Source organism: Drosophila mojavensis, unplaced genomic scaffold (assembly GCF_018153725.1).
Source record: "Drosophila mojavensis isolate 15081-1352.22 unplaced genomic scaffold, ASM1815372v1 contig_80, whole genome shotgun sequence".
Classification (NCBI taxonomy): Eukaryota; Metazoa; Arthropoda; class Insecta; order Diptera; family Drosophilidae; genus Drosophila; species Drosophila mojavensis.
The window spans coordinates 803,192-827,354 of record NW_025318906.1 but is presented as its reverse complement, the minus strand read 5'-3'; the positions used below and the strand labels follow the sequence as shown (position 1 = coordinate 827,354).

Genomic DNA, 24,163 nt, shown 5'->3' with positions numbered 1-24,163 from the left:
TTCTAATATTATTTGATTAATATTTTTTTTTTTATTATTATATTTTCCCTTCTGAATAATTGAATTTTTTAATATGTTTACACATTTAAGTATGTTTTGTTTATTTAATTTGCAACGCTCCGATCGTCAAAAGTTTTGTTGCATTTGCCGATTTATATAATTAAAAAAAAAACACACACACACAAGAGTTATTAAATTAAAAAACAGTTCAATAGGTACCCAAAAACTTTGCGATATCACTAAAACAGGAGGAGATGGGGGCCCGATTTTAAACGTATCGTTTAAATAACTGCTTCAACTTTTATATTTCGTTTCGATTGTAGAACTTAACATTTGTCTCTCCGTAATATATATTTATAAATGTATGTATGTATGCATTAATGTATGTATGAGTGTGTGAAAGAAATTATAAAAATGTAATGAACTAAAAGTAAAACTCATTAATTATTATGTTTATAGCTGAATGAATTGAAGAGCTACATGAATTTTTTCTCTGTGCTTGCACATTTCTATAAATGTTGTTTTTTTTTCCTTTACACACTTGAAAGAAATATGGGGTAAGTGGGGCGGAGGGCATATTCGCAAAATTCAAGAAGTCTTAGAATGATTTTATATATTCAGTGTGAAATGCAACGCATTCTAAATGCGTAAATCGATGAGTGAAATTTATGGAGGGGGAGAAAGATCTTGGAAAATATTGGCAGGCTTCTCTAATCGATATCTCCGACTTGGATATCTTTTTCTAGTGTGGGGCTGGCAAAATATATATATATAATTTTGGAACGCATATATATATATAGTTATAAATCTATATAAGATGAGCTTAGGCTAGATAGCTATAGGTGTCTTTCGCTCCCTCCATGCGTTCCAGATATTCCTTCTCAATCAGTATATCAATGCACTTCTTAATAACGGGCACATTCGGCTTAAATCGCGTCGACAGCTGGTTTAGTACCTCCGATATAAGATTTGTATGATTGAGACGTTTGCGCATTTTCATGATGCGTACGATCGCCGCTTGAATCAGAAGTTTGCGATCCTCCTCAATGTGTTTGGTGACAGTCTCCTGCTCCACTTTCAACTCAGTCTTCAATGGATGATTGATATTGATGCGACGCTTCTTGCTCTTATAATCCAAATACAATTCGACTGTTGAGTCGGGTGTCAAGCCATTTTCGCTGGAAGCTGAGGTCAACAGTTTGGCCTTGAGGAGTATTTGCAATACCTAAAAAGAGAAACGTTATTAATACACATACATATTATACACGAATCACTTCCTTTCTGTCAACTATCATACTCTACCTGTATCAAGTTCTCCAGCTGAGATTGCGTGTTGTCGCATAGCTGCTGCACTGTGAAGCTGAGCTGATCATTGAATTGCAACAGCACCGACATTTGGAACGTGCTCACTTGGAGAGTATAGACCGAATTGCTGCGACTCACATTCATTATCAGTTCACCCTTACATTTGTGATATAGCCAGTTCAATTTGCGACCCGAATGTCGTGCCGAATAGAATATGGTAAACTGTTGCACCGATCGCTCCAATTCCGAGGGCAATAGAAAGTTGTTATTTTGCGTGAAGGGCCATGCGTTGGTGGACAGCACCTCGATGCCAAAGTCGATTTCCGATGTTATATTTTGTGTCTTCAGGTACTCCTTAAAATAGGCATTCAAGTCTTTGGACAAGCCAATGTCCTGGAACATGCGCTGCAGCTTCACGGTGTATTCATAGCCGCATGTCTGCTTCAGCTTGGAGATCATCATTGCCTCAGCATCGTCCGATGCAGACGAGTGGCTGACTAACCGCTTTGCCAGCATATTTGAATAGTACTTCTGGAAGACATCCTTATCCTCGATATATTTGAAGACGACCATCACTTGATTTAGATTATCCTCTAGCTCCTTATCCTCAGGGTTCTTCGATGACTTCTTGAGCAATAGATCGCAATACTTGGCCAACAGCTCGGGCGATTTGCCAGCATTATTTGGCTTTGTCACCACATTTGAGTTAATGAATTTGCCGCACGCCTTGTCCAACGACGCCACGAATCCGTTGTTATTGTCAAATGCCGTTAGGACGAGCGCATTATACTTTTTGTGTGTATCGAGTATGGTTTGTACATAAGTCTTCGGATCGTTGGCCGCATCGCTCGTGCAACACTTTTCAATAGCTTCTGTGCCCTGTTGCAATATGTGATCTTCCAGTATTTTCTTCAATTGCTCCAAATTTTTCGCCGACAACGAGACCAGAGAATACATTCGTTTCAGGTCATCATTTCTGTCGGCATTCAATAGATTCTGGAACTCGGTGTGGAATAATCTCAAATGTTTATCAATCAGAACCTAGATAATAAAGGGGAAAACATTATTAGTTTAAGCAATATCAAGGTAGATCTATAGATCTGCATTTAGGACAATAGTATAAATTCCTTAGAGCATATGAAACATGTGAAACCCTTGGGGTTGGGATTCAAGTGATTCATTTAGAACGCTCATATTTAAATTTTACACTATGCGACACACACCTGTTCACATGTGGATTTTAATATATCTGACGTTGTCTCGTGCAGGTAGGAAAGAGCATTCTTTGACTCGGGACCGCGAACACGTTGCTTCTCCTCTTCGAGACGATTCTCGACGTGTTTCATGTATTCGGTGACCGTGTTGGTGGATAGGAACGCATCCGATTCCTTCTCGTAGAAGGCGTACGTATCGGCTATGAACTTCGCTTCGAAGTTGTCTTTATAGACCGATAACTTGCGTTCGGTGCCATCGCTGTCGTCCTCATTGAAGCTCAACTCCACATAGCACTCGATGACATCCCGGACGAGGGCACGATTGATTAGCTTGCCATTTCGTTCCTCCTCAATGGATTTGAGTATCGCCTTGGTCACCGGCTCGTTGAGCACCTGGAAGAGATGACCCTTCCAGGCGACAAGAGCCAGTCGATAGATCTTATAGATGCCCTTCTGGCCCTCCTCGCACTCACGCTTCACCCAATTACGATTGAGATAATTGCAAATGCCATCCAGGACGGTGCTGGAAAACTGATATGATTTCCATTGTCGTGTATAGCGTGACAGTAGAACCTCTTCGCCTCTAATCGACTGAAAGGTGGTCAGCAGATCTTCCAAATAGTTCTTCAGGAAGATCTCCAAGCGATCGTACAATTTCTTGCCCACCAACTGAGCACCGCCAGCCTTGCCGCTGCTGCGTCCACTCGGCGCGGCGCTAACGCTCGTGCAATAGTCGTAGACGTGCGTATAGAAACGCATATACTGTTTGCGAGTTAGCGATTTTTCATGCTCGAATATTTGCCGTATGCCCCCTTCCAGCTCGTTCCATATATCATCCAAATTGACCAGACGCTGTGTAGTTTGAGAATTGCTCGATCGATTCATTTTGGCAGCCGATGGCAAATCTCGTTTGCCTTCCAACTGTTGTCGATGTTGCTGCTGTTGTTGCTGCTGCTGCTGCTGCTGTTGAATGACAACTGGCGCATGCGACTGGGACGTGGATTGACTGTCCTGATTGCGTCGTTTGGCTGCTGATCTTGTCTTGGGTGTTTTGGTCGGAATTTTGGCAAATCAAGTGTTTACAATTTATGGGTGAGATATAAAATGTCTGTCTATATATAAATATATATATATAAATCAATCTGCAAATAAACGGAAAATTATTTAACTAAAGTAGGCCAAGAACTTTTAATTAAAACAAAAAATAAAACACAATTGAAGAATTACTTTTGCATATCAACCCATAACAGCTATGCTCTACTCTGTAATTAGGCCATTCTCTTATTTGTGCATGTACTTATACATATATAACTTCACAAACCAAAAATAAATATACAGCTGTAAATATATACTAACAAATCCAAACCTTACTTTAACTTCCAAGCAATTGCTTACAAAAAGTTTTTCAGCACATTAGTTGTGTGCGCTTAATACCCGTTCTACTTATTTTAAAGGGTATAGCGCATAACAGTATACAGTTATATGGCTAGAGTGCTCGTGTGTGTGAGAGCTTATGCATATATTGGGGCTTAAAGTAAAGCATGATACAAAAAAAATGTAATACGATATGGCAACTCCGAAACTTACAAATAACACAAAACAGTAAACAAAAATAATACTGAATACCCTTGCAACACATACATACGCATGCATCCACACGTACACACACACGCACACACCTAAGCATGCATTTTAGTATGCAAGAAAAAGTGGTATTGCATGTGTAGTGTGAATAGGCATATTTTAACTTCCTGTTAAAGTAAACATACACACGCACGAACGCACATATAGTTACACATACACTCACACAATATGTGCATAATTGGTCTAATAAAACATGTTTTATTACAGCAGTCTGAACACAAGTGTTTATTCATATAATTTTCAGCACAAATGATTTGGAAAATTAGCAATCTAGCATTTTTCACTGTCGTTTAATCATTGACGTCGTGATTTCCCTTTTGCAGCACACACACGTACTTTTTCTTCATCTTTTGTTCGCCATTTTCACAGGCACACACACAATTTGCTAATATGTTGAGTCTAACGATTTCGATTAATTTACCTGTTTTCAGTAGTTGTTTATTGCTACGCTTGTATTATTAATTTTTATTTGCAATGTTTTTAATTTTAATTTAACTAAATTGTCGATTTTTTACCGTTTGTACAATTCACTTTTTCCAACTAAAAAAAAGCTACGTGCTGCCAGACTGTGCTAAACATTGCAAAGTACATGCAGGCACTGTGGCATCACTGTAAGCAAGAAAGTTGGCTGCACTGCGAAAGTGAATCGATAGACAATCTTGCAGCCCCAGTCCTATCGATATTTTAATACGAATTTCTGGAGCCCTAGTTAGTGTAAATAAATAAGCAAATCAAATAAAAACAGATCATCAACATTTTGTATACGTCAGAAATATTTGCGAGCTGGTTTTTAATCCTTGCCCAACGCAAATTAAATTAAGAATACTAATAGATGGAGTACACAGTGCAATGTTGGCAGCTATGGCCAGCGGCTTTCTTGTTGACGTTGTTGCTTCTCCAAAGTGATGCGGCGCCGGAGGCTCTCAAATCAGCGCCAACAACAACAGCAATAATATCAAGTAACTCTAATACCAATACTAGATTGCTAAGGACCGTTAAAAAGGATCAGGCACCAGTCTCCATATTGCCAGCGACACATGAATTGGGCGTGTCACACGCAACTGCGGAATCCTCTACAGATAAAGTTGTCGTCATCAGTGAAAATCCTCAGAAGCAAGGAACAGTTGTCGTTCCAGGCAAATTGCCCGAAGAGGATGTGCACATTGAACGTTCAAACAATGATTTTCCCGATACATACGTCGCTGTCTTCTATATTCTAGTGGGCATAACAAGCTCTGCCCTATTGCTGCTGATCGTACGCATTTATCGGTACGTATTAAGAGGCTCCCAATCAGCTGGCAGGTACTGTAAAGCTGGCAACGCATACGATACTGTTCGAGCTTCAGTTAACAGCTCTAAAAGTCAGCTTAAATTATCATCGCTAGTATGACAGTTTATCTGTGTTTACCGTTATATAGATATAATATTGTATACTAATATTTTAATATGTTATCAGTTTATTAGTTCAATTTATGTAAAAGCTACGCTTTAACCTCATGTAAACTCTTATTGATAATGTTATCTTTCCATTTCTAGTCTACGCTTATCTCGTGCTGAGCGCAAATACGGCGTGCAAGGCGATCGAGCCAATCAGGAGTTAACGCCGCTCCCAATGGCTATCGAAGATGTAAATAGCGACGAGGAGGAGGATCAAACACTATTCGAAGTTAATAGGCAGAACATACGCATATTATGAAAGCCATCACAATGATTCTCATTAAAAACAGGAAAATACAACTTGCCTTCTCAGTTGCTCATGCAGTATCTATTATAATTATAATTGTAACATGTTTTTTAGTGTATCGTAGTTACTAACAAGATGCTTACCAGTTAAAGTTTGCCTTAAGATTTCTTCGTCGCATTTTTCTCAAAAAAACAAAACAAATTTTGTGATACCAAAAGTTATTTATATAAGAGTTCGATAAACGAAAAACAAAATATTCTACATACATATATGCAAGAAGTATATACAAATCTGTATCTATATATACAGTTACAAAAAAAAATCGTTAAAAAATAAATGTGTGTATTAGAAAAATATTAAATAAGTCTTTTTTCCATTAATATTGCTTTATTTATTGATACACAAATTTACACTTGTTTAGCTCAGACTTAAATCTAATACAATAAGCATACATATATGTATATATAATGGACGATTTTATAAAGTTCCTTCTGCACTTTTACAAAAAATCACTTAACGCCTAAGATCACAAAAATAATTTATTAACAAATACTGCGACTGCATGTTACCCCCCCAAAATTAATAGTAGTGTATTATAGTGAGGAGTAAACTAGGGCTAAATACTAAAAATTAGTTGTTATCGATTTTGTTTTGTATAGCTGCTTAATGCAAATCTATCGATTACTACGGCACTTCAATATTTTTGTAGTTTATGCTAATGCTCAGTTAAATTGGGCCGACAGACTATATCATGCTGCCAAACATGCGTTTGCCGCGCGTTAATACCAAACTGACAACCATAACGGTTAACAGAAAGAATACGAGACTTAGAAATGTTGTTATCAGGCGACATCTTTGGCGGAATTTCTTCTCCTTTTCCATTTTCAAGCGCAGCTGCTCGGCGCGCGGCAAGTCGAGCGTAAAGTCGGATTCGGGTCGAGACGATGGCTGCAATAAAAATAAATATATATCAATAAAGATCAATGTATTTGAAAACTAGTCTGTTAATCTTAGATCACTTAACATAAATAGTCTACGCTGTTAACATTAGTACTGTGTCGCGTGCGTGTGACGTGACTAAGAAGGACAAGAATAAGTTATTGACCCTCTTTCTGCTAATAGTAACATTACTTATTTAATATAAATAGGTTGCACAATTGACGACAGCAGTCTATAACATACATACATAGTAAACTTAACGTGAATAGGCTCTACTGTTAACATGATATGGAAACCCAAACGAACCGTGACGTCACTGACAGAAGAACAGTAAGTTATTGACCTCACTCCCACTCTCACTCTCACTAACAAGGTCATTTTTGTATACAAAGGTCTTGTTGCTAGTGCGATCATGTAAGCCTATGCGAGTGACGTCACTTAAACATCTCGAGTACCTAGTAAACCTAAAATATCCATTACAGCTCTTATATAAGCTTAATTAGCTAATTAACATTTGGCGTTGAAAACTTAACTCTTTTATGTAAATCGATTATGCACGAGTCAAAAAATGTATGAGTGTGCGTTTTGTTAGGTAGGGTCAGTCAACAGCAACGATTACGAAGATGAGGAAGGTGACCGCTGCTTGGTTAGCTGGTTAGCTAGCTAACTGACTCGCTCGCTGGCTGACGATTGGTTTGACATTGATGCCGTCGTTGATCTGAATTAAATATTTTTTTCTTTATATTTTAGGCTAAGGCCCTCTTGCTCCTACTCTGCTTGATTTATGTTTGTTAAGCATTTGAGCGCGGCTACAAATTGTTTAACATAAATCATAGCAAAAGTATTGCACATTTTATAAACACGTACATTTTTGCAATAGCTTCAAGGCGTGGCACAACACAGACACTGAAAAAGGGCGCAACGCATACAAATTTGACCCACTAAGCGGACGCTGCCGCTGTTGTTGTATTTTGCGCATCTTCAAGTTTTTTCTTGTTGCCGGTTTTACAATTTTTTAGCGACACAACCTTGAAAATCGTATGTATGTATGTGTGTATATGGTACAATATTGTTAATGTAACAGGTTTCTTGATTCTCATGCAAAATGTTAAGTAATTGATGCAACCTCTTTAAATTATACACACTTTGACGACTAAATACTAAATAAAAATACTATACTTAGGCGGGAACAGTTTAATAATGAACAAACACTTTTTGCAACCGGATGTTAAATTGAAAGCGACAAGATTCTATAATAGCTCAATTATGATCGACTAAATTCCGCAGATATCCAATTTCAATAATTTTGGCAAGTGAAAGTTTTGCGCATATGCAATATAGTCATTAAAAGGGCATTCAATTTTCGTTTGAGTGCTCACACACAAACACAGAGAGATACACATATGTACATATTTGTAGGCGTGTGTGTAAGTGTTGTTCAATTCGCATTTTTGCACTTCATTGTGTGTGAGATACCTTATTTTTTGTTTATTTACTTTTTTTTTTGTGTGTGTCGTTGTTGTTGCCATTGCGCACATTGTCTTCGGTTCGTTTTTTTCGAAGATCAAAATCTCGCGTTTCGTGCCGATTATTACGTTCGCTATCAAAGCCCGCTGCATTTGCACAAACATACAAACAAATGAATATATGTATACGAATATACATAACATTTAATGTGCGATATGAAAATGAGAAATTAAAATGGCAACAACTTTGCGGTATCTCCGTTTTATTTTATTTTTTTTGCCTTCCGGCTTCTTTTCTTAGCGCGCATCCCAGCTTTTAGCTACGCTTCGTTTAGAGTTGTTGGTTTTTTGCGTTTGCTTATGTTATTGTTGTTGTTATTGCTGTTTATCAGTCAAAGTACTTTGAGAAGACGACGTAATCGAAGTGTCGACGTTGACGAGAAAATTACCGCATTAACGTTACGCGTGTGTGCGTGTGCCTCTGTGTGTTCGTTTATAACGGTTTTATTGGCCGCGTATAGCAAAGCAAAGTGAAGCAAACCAAGTGCAGACGTATGTGTGTGTATGTGTATATGCTTTGCAGCGTAGCTGGAAATAAATATTTGAATGCAGCGCCTAAAATATGCAAAGCCGTTGGATTGTGTTAATTGATTTAAAGCTACTTCAAATAACCTAATTTAATTAGGCCTTTAAAACGTGTGGTAGAAAAAAACAGAATAGGGAAATGGAACGTAGTAATAAGAAATACAATGTTATGTGAAATGTTAAAGACACATCCTTAGCTGTTAATCCAGGGGGATAGAGCGAGAAAGGTACAGTTTGTGTTGTTAAGCGAATAAATATTCAGCTAGGGAGGAATAGCCTGAGCTGCCATACTTCCTGAACGCTTTGCTCAATGAGACAGAGATAGAGATAGATAGATAGAGAGAGAGAGAGAGAGAGAGAGAGAGAGAGAGAGAGGAGGGAAAAGGTTAGAAGGATAGGTTAGCTTTTGTGAGACCGACACAAATAGAGAAAGAAAATACATATATTTACTGACAGATTCAGAGGCCTCGTAATATTGTGGTAACATGGTGTGAGAGAGCGGGCGAGTGCAAGAGTGAGAGAGGAAGAGTTTGTACTAAAAAATGATTAAAATTACAATTACACCTCCATTCACAGTTTCTTTGGGAATTTCGGCGAGCTCGAGCTGTGGGTAGGCCTCGCCCTAAAATGTGATTTAGCTAATTTGCAAATGATGCCAGCTCAAAAATTATGAATATTGGATGAGAGTTATTGTTAATGTTGATTCGTTTATCATACATATACGAGATATGCAGATGGTGTTTAGATAGGCATATGTATATATTGTGAACTGAAGCTGTAAATTCCCCAATATCTAGCCTTGGCTCAAATTGGCGCAGCTGCTGTCTGCCCCGTTTTGACTTATTTATTTATTTTTGACTTGCAAATCTTGTGCAATAGACACAAACAGCAGAAATGAAAATCCATATGGATATATGAATTTAACTGGTTACTACTTTAATGTGCAATACACGTTTTTCTCTGACATTGAAAGCAACTATATAAATAACATATACAAATACAATATATATGAACTTTTTTTGGCCTGCAAGTTGGCCAAGTTTAAAACACCGCTTGAAGAGAGAAAACAAAATTCGGCACGTACTCAGGGTAAGTATCCAAACTGTAAACTATAAGAAACCAAGTAAAACCATTGCGATACGGCAAATGAATAAGAGACTCCAGATCAGATCTGTCTTGAGCTCAATATAATTATTGAGGATTCCCTCTTAGAAAAATCTACAAATGATATGTGTTCTATCCAAGTAAGGGGCTACTAAAAGTAGTAGTACTTTTTCAGTTAAGAGTCCACACACGAACATACATATGGAAGTTTCACGTTTTTTTGTATACAGACTTATACATATATGGTACCTCTGCTTAAATCACGTTTTCAGATTCTAGATAAATGAAAAGTAAAGTAAAGTATTTCTTCTTACTTTTGTTAACACTTTCTAGACTTTTATGATCTGTATTTAATTTTATGTGATGTTTCTTACAATTTCGTTATCCGTCTCTACTAAGTTAATATTACCCATTATGTTAATCAACTTGTTAGTTAAGTAAACCGCGTTGGTCTGCGCTTGGATATGAACTAACTGTTCGCACATCGAATTCAGGCTTCTCTTAACTTTTAGCTCAAGATAATGCAATAATCTACAATAATTTGCAATAATTAGTTTTGTGCAGATACAAAATTAACGTTTTTATGTTAATTGAAACGAAGTCTGAGAGTTTGACAGACTCAAGATATTTTATGTATATATTTGAATATATTTGTGTATATGAAGTGATTATGCAATTGTGCAACACCTGCTCTTACACCTTTTTTATAGGGCATATTCAGTAGGATCTATTGGAAATGCTTAAGGAGGGTATATTGGTTTGTGTAATCAGTATGAGGGAACCAGTAAGGTATTTATGTATATCCACTCGATCTATACCTATTCGGCTGTTTGTCTATCTTTCTCCATAGCCCATCCATCATTATTTAAATAATTAAAATTCGTAAATACACAAAATTGTATCAAATCAAATTTCTATATCTAGAACCCAATTTAATTGCCAATCATGTTTGAAGTTAGGGTATTTAATAGTCAGGCACTCCCTCTTACACTGTGTGGCAGCATTGAAAACGCATTCAACGTTAACTAACTGAATGCAACAACGAAATGTGGCTGCACACGCGAAAAGCCGCAAACAAGAAAAGCGCCGGAAAAGCTGTATAAAATAAGCAATTGAAAAGGAGCTCGATGAAGGAGGGGGGCAGGAGGCAACAGGGGATGTGTTACACCTAGTGCACCTGGCATCTCTCGAACGGGGGCCAATCTCAAATCTTGTCAGTGTGTCAGCGAGTCAATCAACGAGCAGTGCACGCAGCCGTCCAAGTGCCAATGAGCAAAGGATTGATGTGGGCGTGGCACATTACAAATAGGCGCCCCCTGGTCAGCTAATTGAGCTGAAAGATTTGGTTTTCTGGCCTCATTGTTGTTGCACGTGACGTATGACTAATAATTGTGGCTTTGTTAATGCAGCTTCCGCGCTATTCAATGAGTTGCAGGGGCTGAATAGATTAGGCTTATATAACTGACAGAGCTTGGGGCTACCAGAGCGATGCCTTCAATTTTGGGGGTAGCCTAAAGGGGCTAATTATCATTTCGAGTAGTTTTAGCAGCAATTAATAAGAGTAAGTGAGGGGGAGAGAGGGGTAGAGAGGGAAAGAGATGGTGCGAGAGATAGGAGTAGATAATTCCGAGACCTCCATAAATAGAGTGAGAAAAGGTCAAGTGACATATGAAGGGTAAATAAGAAAGAGATAGAAATATAAATAGCAAGAGATAAAACGATAAAGGAGAATCTTACTTGAAATTTGAATATATATATTATATATATTGTATATATGTATGTTTGTTTGCGAAGTATGCTTAACTTGCCGAACAGCTCTCGCTCAGATGATGGATCGCGAATCTCACTAGCCAGGTGCTATCAACGCGAGCAGATGCTGAGATGCATTTGCTTATCTACTTGCAGCTAGGCTCAATCAATCAATATTTGAGGCAAGTTGGGCTGGAAGTTAGCTGAAGCTAGTCGAGCGAGTCGAGCAAGTCTCGCCTCGGAGCGAGGTGGACTATCAAAGAGAATGAATGGGCGACAATTCCCCATTTGTCCATTTGTGCCGCTTGCTCTTGGCCAAATGGAAATTGGACAGAACGAGCCAAGTTTGTTTTTCATTTATATTTCTTTTTTTTTTTTTTTGGCAGCTTGATTTCGGTGTCTGCTTTTGATGGGTGGCTCTCATTGGGCACGCTGTAGCGGCAGAGGCAGCGGCAGCGACTATTGCAACACTTTGTGGCAGCGACTGTTAAAGAGTAGTAAACAAAAAAAAACTGCAGCTAACAGCAACTTTGTCTTCGCTTTTGCTTTAGCTGTTTCGATTTCTGTTTGCGTTTTCGTTTTCATTTTCATTTTGGCATTCATGACACAGCAAACGAGTTATTTGCCGGCCAAGCGGTGCGACGAGTTTTCAGCCAGCGAGGGTAGCCAAGCAGAGTTGTCTGGCGGAGGGGGCGTGGGTCGGGGGCAGCTGAAGATAGCTTTAACTACTTATTATTGTCAGCCTGTTTGTTTGTCCGTTTGTTTGCTCAGCATCCTTCTTGTCTGTGGTGGAAACGTCCTTAAAGGTCATTCGTTTTGTAGGGCAACGCAAAAATGCGGCTTGTTGCACCGGTTTCTTATTTTAGTTGCCACTTGTTGCATGTTGTTGTTGTGGTTGTTGTTATAGCCGTTGCTGCTGCTGTAGTTACTTTATCTGGGCTCCGAAATCAATGGCGGTCAGTTGGTCAGCCAGATAAGCTGGTAGTAGAGCTACCTGTTCGTCGAGATGCTGCAGGCCTTTTTTTCTTAACGGAATTTTAAGGTTAACCGGTACCGTTTCTTCATGCGTTGCCATAGCAACTGTGCTTAGAGTGGAGTACTGTGATTATATTAGCTATGCGAAATAAAGCCTACAGTTCACATTGCTATTCCTCATTCATTGCTTAGCATATATAATATCCATCATAGATTAGTTGTCATTAATTATTCATGAGTCAATATTATCATTTATCATTCAATATTATCATGAGCCTCTCACCTTCTCTTCATCATTCAAGAATCATCCATAGAGAGTCAAAAAGGGAAGATAATAACTCCTGCAGAGTATCTCCTAGCCATGCACACCCACTTTTATATATTGTTGACTTTGCCTTTTGCACTAACTGTTTGACATGCATTAAAGCCCAGTTGCAGCAGCAGCACCACAAAAAGCCTCAAGTTCAAATCCCGCTTCGTGAACGTGCACATTGACTAGTAAATAGGTAGAGATACCCACAGAGGTATATATATATGTATATATACGGCTGTCATTTAAGGTGAATAAACCACAGTCGTGCGCTTACCAATTTCTGTTGCCAAGCTGAGTCAACGAAAAACAATAATAGTAATAATAATAATAATTATTATTATTGGCATTGAAAGTGAAAACTCATTGAGATTCTCCATGCATTGGCCCAGAGAGAGACCGTCCGAACAAGGCCCCCCAAACCAAAAATTCGCTTCATTAGTACAGCGGATATTGCATAATAATAGCCACAAAGTAAGGCAAAGGCCAAAAACTGATTTTCAGCTGCCAAATGGGCCTCGATTGCAATATTTGTATAAAGAATCAGTTCTATGTGCGAAGCACTCATCAAATATTGACGTAAGCGACGCAGAGTGGGAAATACAGAGTGAGAGAGAGAGAGAGAGATAGGTACATATAGAGAGACGGAGCCTATGGAAGCAACAGTGCAGATCGAGTGGAAGTTTCCAAGCGGAAATCAACAAACGGGACAACTCATACATAGTCCACTTTTAAGGAAGTATTTTCTCTAGAAGTCAATTGATTATTAAGCACCCATTTTTGTCAGTGTAAGAATAGAAGTTGTATGTATTGGTGATAGCTAGACTAGACCCTTAATATATAAATTTATCTAGAGTATCAGGTGAAATTTTGGCATATGAATATAGATATTCCAGAAGTTCTCTATGCATTTTTACGTAATTACAATAAAATGTCATTAATTGTTCACAGTGTATGCACAGCTTTAATACATTACTTATTTTAACACATTACTTAATAAAGTCTTAATTTTCGTTTAACTATAATGAGGTGTTATTTGACCCCTATTCCATATAAGTTAATTCACATTCCATCCCTACTCTATTTTACGTTGAAATTGTTTACAGTGTATTATGCACTCTGTATATTACTTTGAGTTCCTTACATTAGTTAAAGAATATTCCGCATTTACTATAGCTACTTATATCCATTCATAAGCCTATTCCATCTCTGCTCCTAACTGCTCTCAAATTGTTTACAGTGTATCCCCGCTGCATATTACTTCATATGGGTCACACTTGTAACTCTACCCGATGGCCAGTTGCAATTGACTTTGCATTGCCACTACTGTGCGCTGCTGGGCGTCAGTTATTTTTTAGTTTGGCCAACATTGCGTATGATTAATGTCTTTTGGCTAATTGCCACTTAATGTGAAAAAAGACTGTAAACCCAAATCGAGGAGGTCAAGTGTGCCATAAAGCTCAAATTGTTAACTGTTTATTATTATTGTAATACTCGCTCAGCAATCTCAAAACGGGGTATATTGCGTGCCTAGGGATTTTAGATTTTTAATATGTTTGAGATTATATAGTCATTATAAGTTTGCTACGCTCGATTGGCGGTTTGACAAAGAGACAACTATGAAATCAATAGATTTAGAGGCAGAGTATTCCATCATAAAGACACGGCTAGATTGACTCGACAATGCGTACCACTCTTCCATTCCTGCTGCTGCTCTTTCTAATATATATAGATATATAAAAAATTTTACCTTGAGCTCCGATTTTCCATGGCTTCACGTTATTACTATATTTCTCTAAGTATTTCCACTAAGATTTTCTTCTAAGTTTTTCGTCTAAGTGTTTTCTCTAAGATTTTCTTCTAAGTTTTTCCTTTAAGTCTGTAGCTGTACGATCACAGAATTCAATTCACTTCACTTCACTTTACTGCACTGCAATGAACGACTGACTGACCCCACTAGGCCTGGAAGACTGAAGAAATGCTGCAGCTGCAGCCCTTTATATAGGGCGACTTTCACTCAAAGCCTATGACGCACTCAAATATTGAGCCCGACGCCAGGTAGGGATCGTTGCAGTCGAACTGTAACCGACCAATGGGAGCACTCTCTGCACTCTCTGCTCTCTACGAGCATTCTAGCTTCGTATTACTCAAATAGGTATACGAAATCAATGCTGCTGCATACATAGAGAGAACTTAAATGACCTTCTGTAGTTCTTACTCGCTTGCTTGTCTTAGGCAGAGAGACAGAGAGACAGACGGAGTGCCAGACTGTGAGACAGACAGACAGAACCACGAACAATCACGCATAGCTAAATCGATTTATCGCTGCTCAAGAATATTTATGTATGCTCATGTATAGCCTATGTATATTAATATTTATAATTCTTATATGCTCTATACTTATACAGTGAAACATCATATATGGTATCTCTTAGTCGAGCAGTCTCGTCTAGAGCTTTCTGACTTGTTTTTGTAGCGAATTTCTGGCAATTTAATGTTAGCGTTAGACAGTTTTGGCTGAGGGCGGGAATTGTTGTTGGTGTTGGCCTTTGGCTGTTGGCTGTTGGCTGTTGCGAGTGCATCGCTCATTAAATTGGCTAAAAGTGCATCGATTGGCCAAGTTAAAGCCGTTGGCTACAAACTGTTCGTGCAAACTTTTATTAATTTCATCCTTGGCCGCAATGTGACCGCCAATGAGTAGATGCAACAGCTGCTGGTGCTGCAGAAGCCGCAACAGTAGCAGCAGCGGATGCCAACACCGGACGTCGACGGCATTGACGTCATTATTATGATCATTATTATTACTATTATTATTATTGCTGTTGACTTCATTGACGTTTATTATGCGATACAGGCGATATTATCGCTGTCATGGCCAACGTTCGATTTGGCTCGTGCACTGGCATCATGATTAATGATTAATGATGTGCGTGTGCCGCATGTAGGAGGCTACTGTTCAGATTCAGATGCGATATCGTGTATAATTGAATATATATAGAAATATATGGAGTCGCATGGATATCTGGGCAGTTGCATCAGGCGGTTGCATTTGCCACAAGTCTTAAGGCAACAAGCCAGGGACAAATGAGCAATAAGAGTTTATTTGCGAGGAGTATACGACTTGAAGATACCTTTAAACTATGATCAGAATTATATACAAATAAAAGAAAGGATCATGGCGAAGAGAATAAGAGTAGGAAGAGACCAAATAGTCGAGGGAGAATAGGAATAACCTTTCCCTTATATCATACACTTCTTTTAATGGAATATTCAGTTTGATCAGCTTTGAATTACTTACGTAGGACAATGTTGGATGTGCACTGCTGATGACCAGCTCAGCGCTGCCTCCTGCTCCGCCCCCGCCGCCGCCTGCGCTATGCCGCTGCTTGCCCAACAGCGATTGGTGCATGCGATTCGTGCCGTAGTACATCTCCCAGATGCTCGGCTTCTTGCGGTGCCACTCCGCAGTGCTGTCGTCCAGCTTGTCCATGCTGTTGCCCAGCCGCGACCTCGACTGATTCGCATGGAAGGTGAGGTTCCGTTGCATCTGTGTGATCATCGTCGTGGTTGTCGTCGTCTTTAGCTCCACGGGGGTGGGCGACGGCGTCAAAGTGGGCGTCGTTGTCGGCGTGGGCGTAGGTGTGGGTATGGGCGTGGCCGTCGACTCGACATAGCACTCAGCCAGCGGAAAGATCTCAGTGATGGACTTGCGTTTCATTTTGAAGTTCGGATCACTGGCACAGCGAATGGTCATAATCTGTTCCCTCGCCGAGATGAGGACACCGTCTCGCACCGATTCGTAGGGATTCAGCTGTGAGTCTCCGGCATAGCTGCGCCTCCGCTCGAGTGCATTCTGCAGCCGCACCACATGCTGCTGCCGCCCCAAGCCGCTGCACAGCTGGCGCAGCTCCAGTTCGCTGTGCTGGTTCATGCGCTGCAAATAGGACTCGAGCTCGTTCTTCAGCGTCTCTATCATGCCCTCCAGCTCCTGAGGTATGTGCGTGGTGGGTGTCGGCGTCAGGTGGCGTATCTTGTCCCGCACATCCTCGAGCAGCTCCCGGGTGCTCTGGAAGTGCAGCTGATCCTCGTAGCGCTTGGCATAGGCCGACGATGAGTTCGTCGAGCTCGAGTGCTCCACTCGATAGGCATTCTCCGGACAGGAATTTATATATTTGGCACATTTGTAATTATTTTCTTCGAGCTGCAAATCGTTGAGGTTGTCAAGACCTGACAGCAATTGCTGTTGGCTTAACTGCAATCGCTGTGGCTGCTTTTCCTGCTGCTGCGAATCATTGAGAAAGCCTGGATTATCGATGCCTGACAGCAATTGTTGCTGCTGTCTCGGATGCTGTTGCTGCTGCTGCTGCTGTTGCAAGTCATGCTGAAAACTTGGATTGTCAATGCCTGACAGCGATTGTTGCTGCTGTCTGGGATGTTGCTGCTGCTTGGGCTGCAGCAGAAATGCATCTAAATCGATGTCCATCAGGGAATCGTCCACTTGATCCTGCTCCTGCTGCTGATGCTGCTGGTGTTTTTGTGTCGCATAGCCCTCCCTAATCGTGGGCAGCTGATTGTAGACGCGCAGTTTCTCCCCAATATCCAGGGTGGGGGCAACTGTTGCTGCTGCTGCTGTTTTGTCCTGCTGCATGTAGGACAGAGCGGGAAAGCTCTTCAAGTGTCTATCCAAGTTCTCAATGCTCGTCTCCAGAATTCGCAGCTTGTCGCTGTAGAGCGGCAACTGTTGTTGCTGCTGCTGCGGTTGCTGTTGCTGCTGCTGCTGTCCATTGTGAGCCAGCTCAGGTGTCGAGGCCAGCACCTGCTCAGCTGCCGCATCTTGCATAGCCAAATGCTGACTAATCGCCTTCTCATTGCCCGGCAGCTGCAGCTGGGGCCGCTGCTTGGCTGCGATGGACTTGCCGCTCTTCTCTGGCTCGCTCGCTTCTAGGATATCTATGACCGGTTCGCAATAGATATGCTCGTCCAGCGAGTAAGTGGAGCATACGTGCGAGCTATAATAACCAGACGAGCCGCTTTTATCTGTCGAATAATGTGAGGCAGTTGCCCGAGCAGTTGCTGCTGCTGCTGCGCCCGTTGTTGCTGTTGTTGCTGCTGCTGCTGTGGCTGTTGCTGGTGCTGGCGCTGTGCTGTTGCCCAGTCCGGAGTCTGTGGTCTGCGTGCTGCTGGCATTGGATGCTGTGGATCGTTTCTTGCTTCGTATCGCTGATGCTGCCACACTTGGCTTTATGTCGCTCGGCCGGCTCAGAGATGTCCCAGCTGTTTCTCGAGCATCGAGCGATGCTGTCAATGGCATTGAAGTTGTCGCATTGCTGCTACACAGAAAGAGAAAGAAAGAGAGAAAGACGAAAATGCAAGTGAGCAAAATTATTGAAAAAAGTTGGGAAAAATGCAAGTATTAGCTAGATTAAATCACTCAAACCGGGTATGCACGACTAAGAGATGCTCTGCTTAGTAAATACGAGCAACTTTGATTAAATTTTGTAGTTACTATAAGTCTTATACTCATGCTGAAGGTATTATAGTCTTCTCTTGTACTCCTACACTTCTACTCAACTTGTGTACTCATTTTCCTTTATAGTCTCATACAGATAGACAGTGCGATATGGGCTCTTAATACACTCGATGAGACTCTTATATAGACGAAGCGAATTCGATTCACTTGCTCAACAATGTATTGAGGAACTGACGAAGGAGATCGACTCCTTCCTGTCTTGTTACATAAATTTGCATACAAACGATTATACCCTCACTGCTAGCATTTAATGGGTATTCAAATAAAAATAAAGCACAGCTGAAAGGGAAACTCTCGGCGCAATGAAAGTGGTTTAACCGGCCAAATGGCCAACCGACCCACTGTGCCACGAGTGGCATGAGTGTGACCATGTATGTATGTGTGTGTGTGTGTGTGTGTGTGTATGTGGGTTAGTAGTTTTCTTTTCGCTCTCGTTGTGGCACGCTCCTCTTTTATGGGATTTTTGTATGGGGCACAGAGGCCGCAGCTGTCGTCAAATCAATAAAAGCTTCCAACTTATTTGAATGCGTCTGGAATTCTCACTCGTTGGCTAGACCATAAGAGCTCAAAGAGCATAAATTGTTTGCATTTTAACGCATTTTTAAGTGCTGTCTGACAAACACACACACATACAGAGGGAGGGAGAGGGAGAAGGAGAGAAAGAGAGAGACAAATAGTATTTGGCAAACAACATTTGAAACTCAACATCAAAATTCAATTCGGAATCAAAAGAAACTCGTTCTAAACAGGATTTCAGCTTGAATAACTGTTGCAATTGCTTTTTTTTATTATTATTATTTTTTTGTTTTTTTTTTTTTTTTTTTCAAGAGTTTGTTCAGAGTTTCTTTTAGACGGAAAACAAATTTCGTTTTCTAAATTCTAGATCTAGTAAAGGCAACAAAACTGAGCTATGAATAGTTTGTATGATATGATCTTATGGCGAAGCCTTGACAGAGGAGACATATAACCAGCAGCACGAATTTAACTATGAACTACAAAGATATGCCAGACTAATTCATAGAGAGTACCATGATTCGAACGAAAGAGAAGGAGTCCATCTATATACTATACATACTATAAATTATATTGAAAATATTCTTCATTATGAATCACCTTTAGCCTAATCTAGCACCGTCTCTTCAGCCGTATCTTAGTTAATTGGCTGTCTGGCTAAGTGCACTAAGCACTAAAATTTAGGCCCATAATTCGAATTTGCATCCTCTCTCATTGGGTCTCAAGAGGCGGCCGTTTGCCCATAGGCCAAGCAGCAGCTGCTGTGTTATTTGGGAATCGATTTAGAGTCTCAGGGCAGTGGGTCAGCAGCAGCAGCAGCAGCAGTTGAATAGGTAAGAGTGCTCTAATTGGGTATGCCAGTCCAGCAGTTACCCAGCTGCTAGCGATGAGCAATAATGTCGAGAAATAGTACTGCTCAAAGCTGCATGTGTGTTAACGAATGAAGAGTTGATTACTTATATACACTCGTTCTCTCATACATACTAGAAAGACTTATACAGTCGGACAAAGTGGCGAGGTATGCTGGGCTGTTGGTCTTATACATTTATTTTCGTTAATTCCATATATATCCGCATTATCTACAGATATCGATATAAAGGCTGAGCCATGCAGCTTTCCACTCTCTTATATTTTAGCGAACTCTTATCACAAATATACTTATATTATTACAGTCCCACGCCCCCGTAGTCTCTTAATATATATTCCATGGATCTCAGCTGACGAAATAAAGCCAATATACTCCGATCAGCCACATTCAATGGCCACAGCCTGAGCATACAACTTGAAGCTGGAAAATTGCTGGGAAATTGCGTAATAACGGTCTTCGTGTCGCCGTTCTTATATGTATATATAGCAACTAGATCTTGGTGTATCGATTCGCAGCGGACTTGGACTTGGGCCGAGGCTTGGCTTTTTTTTATTTTTGGGAAACTCGAGCTTTGGTTATTAAGACTAGCTTGTTTATCGATGCGTTTAGAGTGGACTAGTGCAGGGGCTAGTTTTATTTTTTTTGTAATTTATTTTTTGGTTTTCTTTTTTTTTTTTTGGGCTTGATATGCAATGGACAAGGTTAACGTTCCATCGCATGAAAAATATTTTGCAATATTTGCGTATTTATTTGTGAGCCGTGTTAATTAAAATGTTCAGCCTCGTTTGCATGTCGGAACACGGGGCTGTTACCTGGGCTACTACAGATAGCTACCCATACGTTGGTCTACTCAGGTGTCTCTCTGTTTGCATAGGTATGTGTGTCTCTGTGTGTGTGTGTCTGTGTGTGTGCCTGCTAATTATTGTTGACTTGGCTGCCAAAACAAATTACACAGCTTTGTGGCTCAGTTCGCAGCAAACCGTCCTTCGATCTAACTAGTAACTATATATATATATATATATATATATATATTTATATATTAACTACGTGTATTTAATAAATCAATCAAGCTAATAGCTGTTTATTTGAATATATTGTATATAAAGTTTGCCTAAATGAGGCATTGACCCTGGCACATAGCTAAAAGCTCGTCAAATCTATTGCATACAAATCAAGTATTTGATATCGAGCCTCGATTAAATTGATGCAATCGACACTTTAATGGGAAGTACACATATCGTATGCATACGATATAATGCATGATTATCGAATATAATGTAGAGGTGAAATTGCAACTTGATACGAATCTATCCAGTAGAAGTAATCGGAAACTTTTAATATATATAAGATATATGGTGAATATCATACTACGATATAGTTAATACGATGGATCAGATTGGATTAACTTTCAAATCAATTCTATTGGCCTAAGATGTGATGGCCATACCTTTTGACTTGTAGATGTCTTAGGTATACGATATATCAATGTTATATCGTAAATGTGCATATATCGCATGTATTTAGTGTGCAGTACAGCTGCTATAAACCCTCTCCATTTGCTGCTTAACATGCACCGCAGATAATGAGAAAGGGCAAAAACGTACTCTTATATAAATATATATATAGTGTCAAGTTTATATATGTGGCATTATTGGATTAACCTTGATTTCGGAAGGATTTGCTGAATGCGAAATCCAATGGGAGCCATGAGCCATGAGCCATGAGCCTCATGGACTTTGAGCTCTAAAAAACTCGTAAAGTGGAATTTCAAACATATTTTGCCTACGCTTCTGATACTCGTTTGCTAACTTAAGATGCGAGTATATTAGCTAGGAATTTGCGATGGACATTCTTACATAGAAGTGCCATTGACCATAACTGGAATTCACAGCTCAATGAAAAAAGTTGATTCCTAATTAGATTTTCCAATTGGCATTGTCTTTGATCTTGACTCCTATAGTTAAACATCTGTAATCAAGATTTATATATGGAGAGAAGAAGAGACTATGTACAATAAATTGCACGACTTGATGGCAGAGATGTAAATAATAGACAGGCGTATAGATGTATATAGATATTTATGTATATCTGGGCAGATGCGAGGGTAGCTTGAAGAGTTTCCATACAATATTTAAATTTTGTTTTGTTTTCTGCTTTTGTCTGCCAACTCAAACTAACTGAAGTAACTCTTCAGTCTGCCCTCGCATATTTGTGTGCATATGCACGATCAGCTATATAGTTATATGTGCTTATACAAATATTTCAAACCAAAACTGGCTGTGACCTCCAGAGCTTCAGAGGCTGCTGCCGCTGCTGGCTACAGTGGAGGCTGCTTCATATGTGGCTTCTTTAATTTCAATTAATAAACGTAATTGTTGCAGCTGCAGTCAGTGTTGTTGTTGTTGCTGTTGTTGACCGACGTGTTGTCAAGTGTTTGGCAAGTCAAGTGGCTTCTGCTGCTGCTGCTGCTGCTGCCGTAAAGAGGTGAAGGCTGACGACAGGCGCCAAAAACCGCATTGCAACAGACAACAGACAGCAGACAACTTGCAACGCGCAGCGTGCCGCGTGCAACGTGCAACTTGAACTTCGCATAGCAGCGCAGCGCATCGCATCGCGTCGCCTCGCGTCGCCTTGCTATAAATTTACATAGCTGCAATTGCTAAGATATGGCAAACTCAACTTGACAGCAGCTGCAGCAAGTCATGCGCTATCTCATTTACACTCTTGGTCTATTTTTCTGTGTCAGTCTCCCTCTCTCTCTCTTTCTCTCTCTCTCGATATATATAGATCCTTTTATTTTCTCTCCTTTTTCTAACTTTCTCTTGCAACTGCTTCAAATACTTATTCACATTTATTAATTTCTTACCCACTGCTTAATGCTCATTTAAGCCACAAAACTAGTTAAATATATGCAAAAATCAATTTTTTCGCAGATTGAAATTCCAATATACCCACTCTAAGCACCACATACCTTTAGTATCTATAGATATCTATAGAGAGACGAACAGCCGCACCAAGTCAACATACCCACTTGAAACACCCAGTGAGCAAATAGATGCCTAGAGCCCTGAGCCCTCAGCAAGAGATTGCAATTGGATATCATGAAGGCAAACATTGCACACCAACGAAACCAATATACCCACTTTAGACACCAGGTGAGTGCGTAGCCGACATTAAGAGGGCCGCACTACGCGGCGTATGCGCAATGGCCAAAGCCAGTCTGAGCTAAGTTTCTTTTATGCAGTGAGCTGATTCGATTTGGCTTAATTCCACGCTAATTGCCGCAGCATAACATAATTGAAATGCTTTTTGGGGAATCTCTCAAGTGTGGCTGCTCATAATTAAATTTGCTGTTGCGCAGGGCACTCGACGAGTTTCTCGTTGCTGTGCGTTGCTGCTGCGCCCTGTTCAAGGGCGCGCGCGCGCGTGAAGGTCGCAGTTGCCACACTCACCTGTGATATGAATACTTCAGCATGGCGCGCGGCAGTAAAAAGTTTTCGTTTGTTGCAGGCGCAGCGGTTGTCGATGCACCAGCAATGGTTGCTATCTCTTTGCCAGCTGTTGTCGTTGCAGCAGCAACAGTTGCTGCTGTCGTTGCTGCGTTCGTTTTGTCTGCCATCGATTTCTGGTTGAAGAATGCGCCCAATCTCTGCAAGTAGGCGTATTTGATGGGGGCGTGCCTGTTGCTATCTTCATCTTCCTCCTCCTCTTCCTCCTCCTCCTCCTCCTCGTCGTTGTCCTCATCGTAGGGCAGCACTTCGATTGCATCAAAGTCGTACGAATTGAAGTAAGCCTGTTCCCTAATCCGCTTCACCTGCGCCGCCTCCGTCACGTGATCCGAGGATATATCCGAGGCCGTCTTTTTGCTCGTTGCCATCGCTGGCGTACTTTTGCAAATGGGCATGGTCAACGCCCACGCAAACACATTCAGCTAGACTTGTAGCGCGAACAGCAAAAACTGCAAGGGAAGAATAAAAGAAAGAATGAAATTTATATTAATCAGACTAGTCATGATTGATTGGGAATACATCTGATTGATTATTTGGGATTGATGGTTCTTAGAGACTAATTTTGATTGACAATTTAAAACTTATCATTGATGTTTGTGTAGAGGCTATTTATGAGCTATGATTGACCATGATTGAGTGATGGTTGATGCTTATAAAGGAATGATTGACTATAATTGATTGATTGGGCTTTTACTTTTTATGATTATTTATTTATGATTGACTATAATAATTATGTTTGATATTAGGCTATGATTGATTATATATGAC

General features: G+C 40.2%; 3 protein-coding genes across 4 annotated transcripts in view; 1 reads left to right on the top strand and 2 right to left on the bottom strand.

Annotated features, from left to right (window-relative positions):
* Positions 1-280: 280 nt before the first annotated feature.
* On the bottom strand, positions 281-4,748 carry LOC6578287 (cullin homolog 1). The gene is made up of 4 exons (XM_002004166.4): positions 4,585-4,748; positions 2,529-3,661; positions 1,303-2,346; positions 281-1,225 (listed from the first exon to the last, which is right to left on the bottom strand). Exons 2-4 carry the CDS (start codon positions 3,402-3,404, stop codon positions 824-826), a joined length of 2,322 nt encoding a protein of 773 aa, XP_002004202.2. The 5' UTR covers positions 3,405-3,661; positions 4,585-4,748; the 3' UTR covers positions 281-823.
* An 85-nt stretch (positions 4,749-4,833) lies between these two features.
* Positions 4,834-6,014, top strand: LOC6578286. The gene is made up of 2 exons (XM_002004165.4): positions 4,834-5,432; positions 5,700-6,014. The coding sequence occupies exons 1-2, from the start codon at positions 4,996-4,998 to the stop codon at positions 5,857-5,859; spliced, it is 597 nt and encodes a 198-aa protein (XP_002004201.1). The 5' UTR covers positions 4,834-4,995; the 3' UTR covers positions 5,860-6,014.
* Positions 6,015-6,212: 198 nt separating this feature from the next.
* Positions 6,213-24,163, bottom strand: part of LOC6578285 (homeobox protein prospero) — a 36,272-nt gene continuing 18,321 nt past the window's right edge. The window contains exons 2-4 of one of the 2 annotated variants that reach the window (XM_002004164.4): positions 23,339-23,844; positions 16,274-18,305; positions 6,213-6,795 (exon numbers count right to left, since the gene is read on the bottom strand). In XM_002004164.4, the coding sequence (XP_002004200.1) occupies positions 6,592-6,795; positions 16,274-18,305; positions 23,339-23,790 (2,688 nt within the window). In that variant the 5' untranslated portion in view covers positions 23,791-23,844 and the 3' untranslated portion in view covers positions 6,213-6,591. The remainder of the gene's footprint in view (positions 6,796-16,273; positions 18,306-23,338; positions 23,845-24,163) is intronic. The other variant, XM_015163061.3, reaches the window with a different exon arrangement.

What these genes read in the sequence shown, in the direction of transcription:
- LOC6578286 (XM_002004165.4), top strand. Translation starts at nt 4,996, where the DNA reads ATGGAGTACACAGTGCAATGTTGGCAGCTATGGCCAGCGGCTTTCTTG. An exon ending in CTGATCGTACGCATTTATCG is followed by an intron (nt 5,433 to 5,699) that starts GTACGTATTAAG and finishes TTCCATTTCTAG; the next exon opens with TCTACGCTTATCTCGTGCTG.
- LOC6578287 (XM_002004166.4), bottom strand. Translation starts at nt 3,404, where the DNA reads ATGAATCGATCGAGCAATTCTCAAACTACACAGCGTCTGGTCAATTTG. An exon ending in TAAAATCCACATGTGAACAG is followed by an intron (nt 2,347 to 2,528) that starts GTGTGTGTCGCA and finishes TTTATTATCTAG; the next exon opens with GTTCTGATTGATAAACATTT. An exon ending in AGCTGGAGAACTTGATACAG is followed by an intron (nt 1,226 to 1,302) that starts GTAGAGTATGAT and finishes TTCTCTTTTTAG; the next exon opens with GTATTGCAAATACTCCTCAA.